The sequence below is a fragment of the Podarcis liolepis genome, assembly GCF_965112155.1.
Source record: "Podarcis liolepis genome assembly, chromosome: 1".
In the NCBI taxonomy this organism is placed as follows: domain Eukaryota; kingdom Metazoa; phylum Chordata; class Lepidosauria; order Squamata; family Lacertidae; genus Podarcis; species Podarcis liolepis.
Genome location: NC_139554.1, coordinates 21,808,798 through 21,824,819, shown reverse-complemented (window position 1 = coordinate 21,824,819; position 16,022 = coordinate 21,808,798). Strand labels below are relative to the sequence as shown.

The 16,022-nt window shown below is 45.6% G+C and overlaps 2 protein-coding genes and 1 long non-coding RNA gene across 4 annotated transcripts in view; 2 read left to right on the top strand and 1 right to left on the bottom strand.

The window, feature by feature from the left end:
- LOC310706715 (endogenous retrovirus group 3 member 1 Env polyprotein-like) overlaps nucleotides 1-16,022 on the top strand; it is an 874,531-nt gene that overhangs the window by 785,974 nt on the left and 72,535 nt on the right. The gene's annotated exons all lie outside the window — the stretch shown is intronic.
- On the bottom strand, nucleotides 10,357-11,723 carry LOC310707240. Its single transcript, XR_014526402.1, has 2 exons — nucleotides 11,643-11,723; nucleotides 10,357-10,659 (listed from the first exon to the last, which is right to left on the bottom strand). It is a non-coding gene; the product is annotated as an uncharacterized lncRNA (long non-coding RNA).
- On the top strand, nucleotides 11,041-15,389 carry FAM181A (family with sequence similarity 181 member A). 2 transcript variants are annotated; one of them, XM_083503365.1, is made up of 2 exons: nucleotides 11,041-11,934; nucleotides 13,869-15,389. In XM_083503365.1, exon 2 carries the CDS (start codon nucleotides 14,053-14,055, stop codon nucleotides 14,956-14,958), a length of 906 nt encoding a protein of 301 aa, XP_083359491.1. In that variant the 5' UTR covers nucleotides 11,041-11,934; nucleotides 13,869-14,052; the 3' UTR covers nucleotides 14,959-15,389. The 2 variants fall into 2 exon arrangements, with proteins under 2 accessions (XP_083359491.1, XP_083359492.1); XM_083503366.1 differs by lacking the exon at nucleotides 11,041-11,934 and adding an exon at nucleotides 11,948-12,568.

Genomic DNA, 16,022 nt, shown 5'->3' with positions numbered 1-16,022 from the left:
ACAAGCCCAGAAACTGTTTTCATGGCCATTGAGCTTAAATACCTCTTCCATTATTATTATCATAATTTATACCTTGCCTTTAAAGGGACGTGGGTGGTGCTGTGGTCTAAACCACTGAGCCTAGGGCTTGCCGATCGGAAGACCAGCGGTTTGAAACCCTGTGACGGGGTGAGCTCCCATTGCTTGGTCCCTGCTCCTGCCCACCTAGCAGTTCGAAAGCATGTCAAGTGTAAGTGGATAAATAGGTACCGCTCCGGCGGGAAGGTAAACAGCATTTCCGTGCACTGCTCTGGTTCTCCAGAAGCAGCTTAGTCATACTGGCCACATGACCCGGGAGCTGTCTGCGGACAAACACTGGCTCCCTCGGCTTGTAGAGCAAGATGAGTGCCGCAACCCCAGTCGTCTACGACTAGACCTTACAGTCAGGGATACCGTTACCTTTACCTTTTTACCTTGCCTTTATCCTAGCAGGACTCAAGGCAGCTTACAGATGGGGAACCCCACACACTAAAAAACATAGATTAACCATTCCTGGCATCTTTCATTACATATTTTTGCAATATAAATAGAGCACATACTGCTGCCACAGGGAAGCTATCTGACAAGTAAGCAGGAGAGGAGACATAGAAACTTAAAAAGAAGACCCCTCTTGGACCTGTCCAATGGCCCACCTTATTCAGAATTATCCATACTGGTGGCTGATATTCTGAGGCATACCACCTCTGACAGTGGAGGGAGAACCTGATAGCCCTAACCTCCACGAATTTGTCTAATCCTCTGTTACAGTTACTGCAGATATTAATTTTGTACAGCTTTCTTTGAATGACTTTTTATAATGTGTTGACAGCTCTAAATTTTATGTATTCATTCATTCATTTACTGCCTACTGCCCATCAACAAAAGTTTCCAAGGTCATCCAGAGCACAGTAACATTTTTAATGATTATGAATATAAAACCAGCCACGGTAGTTGTTCTAGACTAATGAATCTGAGCTGTGATCCTGTGCATTTGTGATATATTTGCTTTGGGACAAGTCTTTGGACCATCATTAAACAGAGGCATCGTTAAACATGATCAATTGTGCTAATGATGCTACTTGCACGTGCAGAAGTTCCAAGGCAGACACACTGCTTCATTTCCAATCAGTGCGTGTCCTATAACTTCCTGCTGAAATCGTGCAGCTTTTCAGATTACAAATGTTCCCAAGAGTGGTGGGATTTTCTTGCTTTTGTTGTGTTACAGTGCAAGAGCATCCCTCCAGATGTCTGGGACAGGGACATTGGGGAAACATCACAGAACAACTAATAAAACAGAATGAAGTGTAGACAGCCCAGTATAAATGCACCACTGATGCACTGTTATTGTATCAGTGACAAATTGCAGAACACCCCTCCAAACAAATTTCTTCATGTCTTCATTGAAAATAACAGTGAAGGTATGCTTACTTGATCCAGTCACTAGAGGGAGTCATATATATATTTAGCAACAGCTAAACTTTGCCACTATGGATATGCCATCTACCATTACAGACAAATGCTCTAGTTTATATGTAATAACTCTGTGGTGCACCCACATCTGAAATATGGTGAGATGTCTTGGTTGTCCCATTTTTCTTCTTTTAATATATGCCTGCTTCTTATTCTTCCTTATGGTTGGGGTATGTAAATACCATCTGATATTCAGTGAAGTATGATTGTGCTTTGGTAAACTGGTTTGCTGTCATTATTTCATTCTGCAACTCCGTTATTTTTATTTCTTTTTCAGTGTCTGTATGTTTTTGTATGCAACAAGCATTTTTTTGAGGGGGGTGTAATTTAATGCAGACCTGAAGCAAATAAGGTATAAAAAAGAATAATTAATATTATAAGAGGTTTGCTCATGAGAAAGCTAATACGGAGATCCTCTACTGCAACCCCCTGTGTCTCTCCCCATACCAGAACTTGAGATTATCAATTTAGGAGGGAAAAAAGGTTTTTCACACAAGAACAAGAGAAAAATAACATGATGACAGCCACCATCTTAGATGTAATGGAGAAGAGTTCTAATTCTAATCAACAGTTATTAGCTTTATTAGCTATATTAGGTAGGGCCTGAAACATGCCTGGTGGAATGCTCCTGTTCAGTGTTCCAGCTAACTAGTCAGGCCCCCATGGATCTGTTGCTGAGACCGAAAGTCCCCACCTCTTCACAGCTATCTAAGTCCCCTCCTCTCCAGGACTTTTTCTAAGCAATCAGAGACTATGCCTGCATGAAGCCAACCTCTGCTCTGCCCTTTTCATGCCTCTTCCGGTTCTGGGAGACAAGGGGGAAGGGGAGCTTGTCACTGTACAAAAGCACCTTGTCCAGATGCTGAATATTTGCAAAATGTCCAAAGCAAAGGCTGATTCCTGCAGCTGTAAGTTGCATGTTAACTGGGTTCATCAGGTCCTGGATGGATGGAGACTGTTGAGGGCTGACAGTTGGAGCAAGTTGACTTCATAGTCACATCTGATATTTCTGACTCACAAATTATTGCTTTAAAGATGCTTTATTTTTGAAACAATGCATTGCATTCCTATTCTATGTCTGCATATGGTTATACCATATTAAGGAAAAGCAATTAAACTTATTTTTGTGATCAGGTGAATGCTTGCTGAATTTAGTATTGAGTTTTGGGAATGTACAGTGGTACCTCTGGTTACGTACTTAATTCGTTCTGGAGGCCCATTCTTAACCTGAAACTGTTCTTAACCTGAAGCACCACTTTAGCTAATGGGGCCTCTCGCTGCTGCCATGCTGCTGCTCCACAATTTCTGTTCTTATCCTGAAGCAAAGTTCTTAACCCGAGGTACTATTTCTGGGTTAGCAGAGTCTGTAACCCGAAGCGTATGTAACCCAAGGTACCACTGTAGTCTCATTTTGCTGGGGTTGCATTAAATTCATACAAGTGTGACCAGCTGGTTGTGTACAACCAGAATCAAGAACAGGACAAGATTTTCCTGCATACTACTGTTAAAATACAGGAATTCCTAGCCCACAAATGCTAGCTTACTACAGAAAGACCATGCCCCACCAGGCTCCCAGTTCAGCTCACAGAATCTCAATCACAGACCTTCTTTGGCCTCTTTCTCCCATTGTGTGCCAAGGCAGACATCGCAATACCTTCATGTAAGCAATGCTCTCCCACGTAACTAGGATAAAATAAACTTCAACGTGTCTGCATACAGCTTAGGGCCAATGCCGAACAGAACCAAAGATTTAACATCTGTACCACTGGCGAGTTCTGGGCACAGAGCTAGAGGTGAAGTCCCGAGGGACAGTGCCCGGAAGGAAGGACAATGGTATATGTAGTATGGATGAAAACTGTAACCGGTGTCACTTCACGGAAACTGTGTTGCATTGATTTGACAGTGTTCTCACATTTGCTCCTACGTAGGAAAGGGAAAAAAATCCCAGGAAAATTCAGAGGCCTTGGGAAAGAGGCACAATGATCGTTGCTATTTAAAGCCCACTAGCGCAATGTATGTATGTCATTCTGATGGATGAAGGAAAGGCCTGCCCATTGCATGCACTTGGCACACAGATCGCTCACTGCACCATCCTGTGTATGCATCTTGTTTAAAAAATATTTATATTCTCCCTTTGCAGCTTTCGGATCAATAACATGGCTTACAGGAATAAAAACAATATACTTAAAGCTGTTAAAAACAGCAGGACCTTGGAGGCAACAGGGAAAAAAGCAAATGTGATGGAGCCCTGAATAGGACACTGGATCATTAATAGCAGGGATCAAATTATGGGGGCGAGGAAACCACCTCCTATCTTCTGTGATTACCCCTATAGCTGCTGTTTATAGAAGGAATTTCAGGTGGGAGCATAGAATCATAGCCTGGTAGAGTTGGAAAAGGCAACAGGGGTCATCTAGTCCAACCCCCTGAAATGCAGGAATCTTTCACCCACTATAGGGCTTGAACCCACAACCCTGGAATTAAGAGTCTCATGTTCTACTGTATGTTCTAGCTAAGACTAGGGGTGGGGCTGCAGAGTTGAAGAACTGGGTTTGAGGGTTCTTGCTCACTTCTTTGCAGTCTTGGGTTGCCCCTGAACTAACTACATCTTAGGACCAAACTAGAATAGACACCACTGACTCATTGCATGAATGATATTTCAATAGTAAAGCCCAGGCACAGGGAGATCAATTTCAGGTGCCTGGCAGGCAACAAGGGGGTTTAACACATTGCTCTCTGCTGTAGCCCCAGTCAAGGGGCCTTCGTCTGCTACTTGCATTACCTGGGTTCACCTTCCATTGGTTCAAAAGGTTTTGGTGAAAATGTCCAAGGGAAAAGCAGAGAATTAACCCAGGAAAAGCATTTAAACAGTTGACAGGAGAATCCACTTCTCTTGTTGCGGATTAATATCTATCCATACAACCACAAGCCTTACTTCCATTGGCCAAGGTATTGCATCTAGATGCAATGTTTTTGATGTCTTTAGCTCAGGTATGCAATATTTAATATACAGATAAAAAAGCTTGTAATGGGAAAGGAAGCTAGGACTGTGGGCTGGGTGGGTTGTTTTAATTCTTTGTCCCTCATGGTCCTAGTTCAAACCAGGGTGCAATTGGCTGGCCATTTGCAATGGGAAGGCAGCACCTATTGGTGCCATTACCTGAAAGTCAACTGACAGATGCCAGATTAGTGAAGAGAAGGGACAGAAAAAAAGAGTTCAGTCAAACCTTGGTTTTTTAACATCTTGGCTACCGAACGTTTTGGAAGCCAAACACCGAAAAACCGGAAGTGAATGCTTCCCTTTTTTAACGTGCCTCGGAAGTCAAACGGCTTCCGAGGTGTGTTTCTCAATTTTCCCCATTGAACTTGCTGACAGTCCTTTGATCCTTGGTTTCCGAATGTTTCGGAAGTCGAACGGACTTCCGGAAAAGATTATATTTGAAAACTGAGGTTCCACTGTAGCAAGGTTGCAGAGAGCAATGGCTGAAATATTTTATAAAGCAGACATTGCGGAACTGTAATGGGAGAACATAGGAAATCTGCCTTATACTGTGTTAGACCCTTGATCCATCTAGATCAGCAGTGGTTACACAGCATCTCTCCAGAGATTCAGACAAAGGTCTCTTCCAGCCCTACCTGGAGATGATGGGGATTGAACTTGTGACCTTCTACATGCAGGGCAGATGCTCTACCACTGAGTTATGGTCCTCCCCCAGGACCTGGCTTACCGTCTCTCCCACTTTAACAGCGTCCAACTCTCTGTGTGTTTTAACAGCCCAAACGTTGTTTCTCATGCAGAATGTTAGGTGGGAGATTTAGTGGCTTAAGATTGCAAAGCTACAAAATAAGCACAAGCTTCAACCTCAGATCAGAGACTCTCTCCATTCTACACACACACACACACACACACACACACACACACACACACACACACCTCCATGCTTTCAAGAAGAAAAAGAGTTGGTTACAGCCACGATTATGGGATTTGGTTGGCTCTCATTATGTAAGCGCAGTGTTGGCCGCCGTGCATTTCCTCAAATGATTTAGCCATAAATTTTCTGTCCATTAGTGAAACCAGTTTCTTTCTTAAAGAAACAGCTGTGTCCTGCCTGCAGCCTGCAAAAGAATGGCGTTAGTCACATGCCGTCCAATGCAAAGCACAATTGAAAAGTTCGCTGTATGAGACTGACAGCGGCTATTCATATCAAATCATTCCACCATCTGCCTGAATGGCAGGCTTCTGGGTAGAAGCAACTCCTCCCCTCCCCCTGCATGCCGTCCTCATGGGCCTCAAAATTTAGCTCATAATGTAAATCTCCAGAGTAGAAGAGACAGAGAGGCAAAGAGGAGACGTGCAAGATTGTGAACTCTGCTCTGCACCCAGCCCCAGAAAAGCAATGGAGTTGATTGCACTAAATATATGTAACTATATGTGTGTATATGTATAATCTATCTATCCATCCATCCATCCATCTATGTAACTGTATGTTAGTTTCTCCATCCATCCAGTTTTATGGACACAAGCTTACTTTGGATGAACTGAGTGCTCTAGTGTCAATTTAGCTTCCCACTCATTCATAAGGATGGGAGAAAAGTTGGTCCAGTTTGCATTTTACACTTCCCAAATCTATGCACAAAAAAATGCACATATTACAGAAAACATCTGATGAAAATGCGCACAAAGCAAAATTGGGTACAAAAATGCACTTATTAGAAAAAAATGTGTGAGAAAATGCATTCAATTTTTGTGCAAACTTTTAAGCGGGGGAAGCAAATGGATGGGATTACCTGAAATTAGGACTGGAGAAATGGGAAGCTGAGAAAAGCAAATATTGACACCCGACCCCATGAACACCCCTTCACCCTTGAGAGGCCTTCTGCCTGGTTCCCTGTAGTTTCACTTCTTGCAGTGAAGGAACTGCCAGAAGGCCCTTGGTGCTGGACCTCCGTGTCTGGGCTGAGCAATAGGGGTGGAGACACTCCTTCAGGTACACAGGGCTGAAGCTGGGAAAGGAAGAGGCAAGCTTTGGAGCAACTGCCCCTTCAGTAGCTGACAGATGGATATATTAAGCACACAGCCCTGATGCTACCCTCATGTTGTGGCATTCTTACTGTTTTCATCCATTTACAGCTTTAGACAGTCATTGGAGTCATGTCTCTTTTCTGTGGGCTTTTGAACTCTTATTGTTAGGGCACTTAACCCACTCCAGGACCTTAGAGTGAAGATCAGGTAACATATATAATAAATACTACTATTAGTAGTAGTAGTAATACTAATCTTCCTTAGACAGAGACACTGTGGTTTCCAGGTCCCATAATTTGGGGGTTTGAGTGTCCTTGATGGGGTTGCACTTCTTCTGAAAGTGCAAGCATGCTGTTTATGAGTGCTCTTGGAACCACCTTTGTCCATCTAGGCCCAGGTGACCTCCGTGGCGAAGGGTGCTTATCATCTGCTTTAGCTGGTGAGTCAACTGCACCCTTTCCTGAACAGGAAGAAGATTCTGCACTTTTGGATTGGTGCATGAGAACTGGACAAAGGAAGACAGGATGCTCAAGCTGGGCTCTTAACTCTCAAAAGTGGAATGTTCTGCAGTGCTGGTCTCTAACTTTAAACCTCAGCTAGCTGGTACCAAACAGCCTGGTTTGAATTTCAAGTAGGATATGATAATGTGTCTCTGCGAGCCCCCAAAATTAAATGTTATTTATCCATCCTTGAAGAAAAAAGAGGGTATCAAAGAAGCTTACATATAGCTTGCAGGCAGCTTATAGGGTCCTGACCCTGCTAAACTTCAGCAGCTGAAATGCATGCCACATGACTTTAGAGTCTAGACCATCCTCTGAGATGTCCTCTTTTAACTTATGATGCTTAGTTTCTGTTTCTTTTAGATATAATTTACCTACTGTGAGCCACATGCTTAATATGAGGCTAGTAAGAAAGTGATGTAGTTCAGTGATCAGGGGACCGATCCCCATGAAAACTGGGAAAGGCATTTGCCCCACTTCACCCCTGCAGATTGATTTAGGGTGCAGAAGAAGGAAATAATGGGTGTCTGGGCCAGCCCTATCACTAGACAGAATGAGGCAGTCATCCCAGGCAGCTGATCTTGAGCGTCATGAAAAGGCAGCAGATTGTTAGTTATTTCATTTATTATTAGTATTTATTATTATGCAGTTCAAAAGAACGTCAAAGTGCAAGTAGATAAATAGTTACCGCTCTGGCGGGAAGGTAAACGGCGTTTCCGTGTGCTGCTCTGGTTCGCCAGAAGCGGCTTGGTCATGCTGGTCACATGACCCGGAAGCTGTACGCTGGCTCCCTCGGCCAATAAAGCGAGATGAGCGCCGCAACCCCAGAGTCATCCACAACTGGACCTAACGGTCAGGGGTCCCTTTACCTTTACCTTTACTATTATGCACTGCTCCGCTCTCCAAGTGTCAAGAGGTTCCTGTGCTTAGCCAGGGGTTGATTTCATTAGAATGAAGGCCAATGGAGACTAGAGGATGCATGGTTTTAGTTACATGTATTTAGTTAACACTCCCAACAGATTTTGCTTCTCCATCTCTAGGCACTGTGATCATCTGCAAGGATTTCCGTATGGTGGGGTTAATGTTGCCAGCCTCCATGTCATGTTTGCACACATCTTTGTAATGCAGAGTTGTTCTTCCATTGGGCCTGGTGCCTGAAGCCAGCTCCCCATAGAGCATGTCCTGTGGACACGATCAAGCCAGGTGTAGACATTGCTGAGACAGGAGTGTGAACATGGTGGGAATGTGGGCTTGGGAGAGTACATCTTTGTTTGAGACTCTGTCCTGCCATGTGATGCCCAAAATGGTGGAATACACCCCTATGACTCTACCAACAGAGGCATTTTATGACTCTATGTAGTTCTCCATTAGTGGAGCCATCCATTTTATACCCACTGAAATTTTGTCCACAAGTACAGGCATTATTTCCCTCAAAGAAGTTAATAGCAGCTATTGAGTGCATTGGGGTACCCGGAAAGTAGTGAATAAACCTAGTCACATTCTGTGGTGACCCTCTTGTAACAACTGAGCACATGGGGTGAATAGTTTTTCATCTCTAGCAAAGAATACACAACTATGACTTCTTATTAAGGCTTATGTCTCTCTCTCTCTCTCTCTCTGTTTGTCTGTCTGTCTACATACGTTTTATGTATTTTATTTGGAGATGGCCAGACTCAAGATGTCATCTTAAGTAGGTTTTTTTTAAAAAAACACACACAAACCCAACCTTTTCCTCTTTTGAGAAAAAGAAAGAGGTTTTGAAAGATAGGAGGAAGGTTTGCCGCATTTTAAATGCATTTGCTCTTGTGAAATATTCCCCACCCCTTTCAAACCTTCGCATACCAGAACACTCAGGAAGCCAGCTGTCAACAGAGTGACATGTCAGATATGAAGTGGCTCTACAGCTGGTCCCTGTCTGCATGCTGGGAAGGCATGTGGAGGCATTTTTTTCAACTGCTGTATGACTTTGACAGTCTCACAGTTAAAATGATGTATCATTCTTATGCCTTTCCTCAGTGGGCACTTCAAAGTGCATTAGAAACTCCAAGAGGAGTGCCCTATTGTTAATTGTTTCTTTCAGATGTACATTGGGATGTACATGGCTAAAGGAGAGAGGAACAAAAGGGTTCCGGTGGCCTCTTTGGAAAACCCCTGTGCAGCTCAACCTGAGTCTGACCTTGAAAGGGTTTCCTTTATTCAGAAAACCGTGCTCTTCACTCCATTGCCCTATTGTCATCCAGCGGCAGGGGAACGGGGTCTCTAAAGGAGGGAATGTCGGCACATCAAGAACAACTTTCTGCAGCAGCATGGAGTATTTAGCTGGGGGTCTTAAAACATTAAATACATCAGGTCCTAAATAATAATGCAAAAGGGAATGTGATGTTAAGATATAGCATGGGGTTGCATCCCTACTGGTGTTTTTTCATACATGTTGCTACTAATAATCACTCAGGATCTGGCATAAGTTTGCTGCGATCTGTAAAACTTGTACCTCATTAAACTTTCTTGCAATGACTCTGGGCAGGAGCTCATTCAGCCAAAAGCATTCACTGCTTTTCGTCCCCCCCCCCCAGCAGAACTGAATGGTGCTCCAGATTTTTCAGTGATTGCTTGAGAAATATATGTAATGAATGTATGAATCCAGAAAAAAAACATCACAGAAGCAGGGCAAAAATGACACTAAAGAAGTAGCAAACAGGGGAAGCGATAGCAAAGAGCGGGATTTCAAAAAGGTAATTTAGCAGGAAGTATTTCTGCCTACTGAAAAGTTTGACCTGGAAGTCAAAATGAGGTAACATTCTTTGCAACTCTAGCCTGACCACAGATTTTATACCACCTCTCTTCCAATGTACATAGCATGTCCCTCCTCTGATTTCCAGCAACTGCTATTCAGAAGTAAATTGCCTCTGACTGTGGAGGCAGAGTAAAAAAAGTAAAAGGTAAAGGACCCCTGACGGTTAAGTCCAGTCAAAGGCAACTATGGGGTTTGGCAGCCATCTCGCTTCAGGCTGAGGGAGCTGGCGTTTGTCCACAGACAGCTTTCTGGGTCATGTGGCCAGCATGACTAAACTGCTTCTGGCGCAATGGAACACTGTGATGAAAGCCAGAGCGCACAGAAACACCATTTACCTTCCCACTGCAGTGGTACCGATTTATCTACTTGCACTGGTGTGCTTTCAAACTGCTAGGTTGGCAGGAGCTAGGAAGAGCAATGGGAGCTCACCCCATCATGCAGGTTCGAACTGCCAACCTTCTGATCAGCAAGTCCAAGAGGCTCAGTGGTTTAGACCGCAGCGCCACCCGCTCCCTATAGGAGGCAGAGTATAGCCATTGTGAACACAAAGATAGGAATTATTGACTTTTTTCTTCAGTGTGAACAGCAAGAGGCTTTGGCACAGCATTCATGTTATTAGGCATCTCAGACGTTCGGCCCCTTGCATAAGCCAAGACAGAAGCAATGAGCAGCTGGTGTGTCTATTGCTGTTCAAATTGGGAGGCAGAATGTTATCAAATCTATTGCCTATCCGGTGGTGTAGACTAGCTTCCAGACACTGTTGAGAAGAACTGCTCTAAGCAAGCTCACAAAAATAGCAACCTCTTGTCTGTACTGCATCTTCCAGCTAAGCCTCACTGCTGTTGAAATAAATGCTGGAAAATGAATCAGAACATTAAAATAACAATTGGCATAATTTGAAATTATTCAAGTTAACTTTTCTTTTTCCATGGTGAAAGAAAGATTAAATGCTTCACCAACAGTTTGGGGTCGGTATGCGATTGCACAACCTACTTCTTGACATTCCAAAAAGGTTATGTGAGTTTATCCTTAATTTGTGGTAATTAACTCCAATCCAAACTACACAAATTGCCAACCAATTCACAGTTACACAGTGCTCTAAGGGGACAAATATCAAAATAAATAAACAGTTTTGACTCAAAGGGAGATGATAAATTTTAATTATCCAAAATCTAGGTATATTATCTAGAACTTTTATAAATGTTCACAAAATAGAACGCTGCAGTCCTATGCACTTCATTAGGAGTAAGCTAATTAGGAGTATGCTCCATTTATATCAATGAAATTTGCTTCTGAAAAAATAAGGTTAGGATCTGGATGTTAGTTTAACTTATTATTTCTAAAGCTCTTGTTATATTTCAACTTCAAGTCAATCATAGAGAGCTGTTGTTGTTTTTTAAACATTGGTTGACAAGCTAGTGCCCTGGTGGGGTACAGCTTTTGCTGCCCTGATCAGCATCAGTATTTGAGTGTTCATACAGAATTTTATATAACATGAAGTCCACAGTGTGTGTGCTAAGATTGAAAAACACTTGGACCCCTGTCTGCTCCAGTCTCAGTTGTGAGTAGACGTACCACATTGCAAGCTGGCTTTATTCCTGAATGTCTAGCATTTCTGAAATTCATTCAGGGTAACTTCACTCTCCCCCCACTGCTATTCTTAAAGATCTCTGTGGGGATAGCACACAGTGTGGGACTCCCAGGTTTAGCATGCTATTAAGTTATTGCCACCCCTAAGGACAATCCTGCAAGGAGGATGAGGACTCACATAACTCTGAATCAATAAAGGAAGCAGCTCAATTAGCATTTCACATGCTTTTCTCCCCTCTCTTCTTACCTTCCCTGCAGTGGGCATGCTTTCCCCTTAAAGGATTGTCCTGTTTCTGCTCCTTGCCAGCGTTGGCAGGGTGACAGTAGTCGAGTGTGCAAACTTGTGCTATTGTCCCTGGGCCAGGGGGAGTCATGGAGACCCACTAATATGACACAGGAAAATGTTTGCTGATGGCAATTCTATGGGCTTTGTCTAACTCTTTCTCCATCATGACGACTCGATTTAAGTCTCTAACTGTTTGACTACAGATGCAAGAGTACTATCCAACTCCATCCTTTTGTCCCGGTGGTTTGAATGGGTAATTCAGCTTTTGTGTGGCTCAATTGAGGGGGCAAACATAAAGACAAGATTCTTGAGCGCTCAAGCTCCTTTTCCATGGATATCTGTACATCTCTTTAGAGATTTGTTCCATTCCTACCTTTTTCTGACATCACCCTCCCTTTGGTGGATTTTTTATTTGGGGGGGGGGAGCAGAGGCCCCGATCAAGAACAGTTTAAAAAGTAGGCTAGCCAGGTCTTCGAAACTAGCATTGTCCAGTGTTACTCAAGCATGGCTACTGCCAGCCTTCAGACAGCTTTGGAGTAGTTTAGAGAAAAGGGCCTCAGCAAACTTGCTTTACTCATCCTCAGCATATCATGTTTGATTGTGTTTAAGAAAAGGGGGGCAGGGGGGCTGGAAAGGGGGGAATGGTAGGCATCACAGGGAAATGATCGTATTTATTAGCTGTCTTTCTGTGGCTGTCCCCATGGTGACAATTTGTGATGGCAAAGAATGTGAGAACGGGGAGCCTAATGCCTGATTGGGATGCTTTGTATTTGGCAAAGTGGCTTCTGATTGGCCTGAGAAAGCCTCCTAACTAGAAGGACTTGATATTCATTCAGTTTACTCAAGTGCCGCAAAACACTCACAGGGTCCGGCTGCTTCTCTAAAGGTTGGTAGTGTCTAACCTATGTAACAAGATTAGCTGGTGAGCTTCTTCTCTACCACAGAGTTACAGTAACACTCAATATTTAAGAGACAATCTAGCTGGGAGGGTGTGTGTGTTTGACTTATCGAGTGCCAAGAAAATGATGCATAGATTTCTAATCAATGGTTAAATGCTACCTGTCTAACAAGATTGACGAGTGGGGCCATAGTAGTAGAAAATGATGACTGTAAGACTGGGAGAGAGGGGAAGGAATATGTCAGATAGGGTATGAGTGTATGCATCAGTGGCGAGTTTGTAAAAGGGTTGCAAAGAAATGTGTGTTTAGCAGTACCTTCACAGTGGTCCTGAGTCTACATGGGAAGAAACAAGCATGTAAGACAATACTTATATTTGGCTAGTTATTGGGACCAAATGCATGTTTATCTAAAGTTATTGTCTCAAGTGCCGCTTTTGTATTTTGCATAGAGTAACCTGAATGTGTGTGCATGAGAGAGAGTGTGCATGACACAATTGTATTTGGGTATCGGAATGGAGCTTTTAACAGCTTTGTGGATAACTATGTGAAGCAGCTATCAATGGCATTAAGAATGTGTGTCCATGCACACACACACAAAAACAACCGTGTATAATAGATGTGTGAGACACAGAACATGTCAATATGTTGGGCATTTTCATAAGCGACACTAAAAGCACATCTTTGCTCTCTTGCCCTAAGTATACATGTAGATGTCAGTAAAGCAGCACTACATCAAAATAGGGAAGAGTTTTTTTTTTCTTTTTAACACTGTAGATAACATATGCAGAACCTTTTGCGGGAAAGGATAAAAAGGTTTTTAATGTACATGCAACAGACCTGCAGCACAAACCCATGCCACTTCTTAACATCAAACTAAACACATCTCCACTTTGCATGTGGCTAAAAACAAACAAAAGGGATGCCACCTTCTACTTTCACACATTACGGGAGACACACACATGTCCTGAATCCCATCCCGGCACGTGCATTTGTAGATGCTCCAAATGCATGGTGTGTGCAAAAGGGAAATGTGAAAATGTGCGTGTCTGGCATTTTATCTTCGCAAAGGTTCTCTAGCGTGTCTGCCTTTGTCCCTTCCCTCAGGGGTTTATGCCAAGGGCGACTCGTCGTCCCCCTTTAGCCCAGCCTAGTGGTTCCCACAGACCACTTGAAAACTGCAGTGTCTTGGAGGGGCCGCTTTATTTGTTTATTTTTATTATTAGCCTGCTGTATCTGTTGCAATGATCCTCGCTCGATGCTGCATGATTTTGAATTGCCTTTTCACAGACACTCTGCAGACCGCTGGGGGTGGTCCATGGACCCAGTTTGGGAACCACTGGCCTAGCCTGAGCATCATCATCACCTGCCGTGGAACTCGGGGGTTGCCGAGCCGCGCTGCCCGGGGAGCGCGGGAGCCGGATCCCTCCTCTTCATGGACGGGCCCTCCTCCCCGGTCCCGGAGCTGTGAGAGATGGCCTCGGCCGACAGCGAGGTGAAGACTCTCCTCAACTTCGTCAACTTGGCCTCGAGCGACATCAAGGCGGCCCTGGACAAGTCGGCTCCGTGCCGGCGCTCCGTCGACCATAGGAAGTACCTACAGAAGCAGCTCAAGCGGTTCTCCCAGAAATACTCCCGCCTGCCTCGCTGCCACCATCACCACCACCACCTGCAGCAGCAGCCTCAGCCCGCCAGAGAGCGGAAGGCGCCTGAGGAGAGAGCGCGAGGAGGCCTCGAGGCTCCCGTCGGCCGGGGCGAAAGAGACAGCAAGGCCTGCAAGGCCGCAGAGCCCGGCGAGCAGCAGCAGGGCGTCTCTGAGGCGACCGCTAGGCCCGACCAAGTGCCCATGAGGAAAAGGCAGCTGCCCGCCTCATTTTGGGAAGAGCCCCGGCCGGCTCCGGGCCCTCTGGGCGGGAACGGCGTCGCCTTCCCGGCGGGAGCCGCTTCCAACTCCTCGTCACCGTCGTCGTCCTCCTCCTCATCCTCCAAGGACTTGCCGGTCCTTGAGGCAAAGAAAAGTAAAAAAAGCCCGGATGGAGGGACGGTTAGCGCTGCCGAGAGCCCGCCGGGAAGCAGGCCGGACGCTGAGGCCGCGCAGGTGCTGAGCGCCTGGAGCTGCTGTCCATTTCAGTACCACGGACCGCAAGCCTCTCCCGGCGTCTACCCGCCGCCGCTCGCCGCCTCCCTTCCGCCGGTAGGCCCCTTCCCGGGCCTGGGCCTGTGGAGGAAAAACGCGGCCTCGCCGGCGGAGGGAGAGCCCTTCCGCAAGGCGGGCGGCGGCGGGGCAGGCCCGAAAGTGCACCGGCCGGTGGTGTGGAAGCCCATCCCCACCAAGCCCGCCGCGCCGCCCCCTATCTTCGGCGTCTTTGGGTACATCTAGGCCTGGTGGGCCTGTAGTCGCCGCCGCCTTGCGAGGGCCTCGCCTTTCGCTGGACCGGCCGCAGCGCCGCCTCGCCGACGATGGAGGGAGCGGGGACAAAGGCCTGAAAGAATAGCCGGCCTGATTCTGCTCTCCCTCTCTTGTGTGGGGCGAGAATCCGGACCCCTGCAAGGACGGACCACCCGCGTTCTCCCCCTGGCTGGGTTGGCCAAGGAGGCATCAGGAACAAAAATCACGATGGTGAATTTATTCAGGAGTTGGCTACCTTTCCCCCCTCCCCCCCCTACAGTTGCAGAAGAGGATGTGCAAGGAAAGTGCAAGGCTTCACTGCCACTAATATGGGCTTCTGCAAACGAGAACTGCGTTCCTCCTGGCATGTAAATACCAAGGGCACTAAAGCAAATAAAAAGCCAATGAGTTGTTTTCTTTGAGCCTCCACCCTTCAAATGCTTTCAGATGGGGAAGTCTTTGCCTTCCTGTCTGCAAAAGAAAGACGAAAGGGAGCTGCTTTGCTTCTCCTGCATGTATGGCAATTGCTCTTTCCACCTGTAGTTGTTGAGTCTGACCTCTAGGCCAGGGATGGGGATGTTTAGGGCTGAATATGGCCTACCAGGAGGTAGTTTGGGGCTGAATATGTTTGGGGCTGAATATGGCCTACCAGAATATGTCTGACCCTGGAGGTTCTCCTTAGCCCATTCGGCTCACCACAGCCCTACTCTGTACTTCCCTCCAGTGTTTCAGCTAACCTGGAATGTGTCATTGAATGTAATGATGCCTCTCGCTTGCCTGGATGGAGATCCATGCATGTGTAGAAGAACATGAGGCTTTTATATGGCTGGAATGCAGCCAACTGGCATATCCAACTGGCATGCAGCCCCCAAAAGGTTGCACATAAGAGAAGGTGGCCCTCCAGCTGAAAAAGGTCCCCCACCCCTGTTCTAGGGGTGATTCCCAGCTCTGCATGATTCTCTCTGGGTGCTTTTGTCAGCTTGAAGCAAGTGGTCTTGCACTGCTCTCACCAGGCATCCACTACACACTTTGGGATGAGAGACTTTCCATCAGGA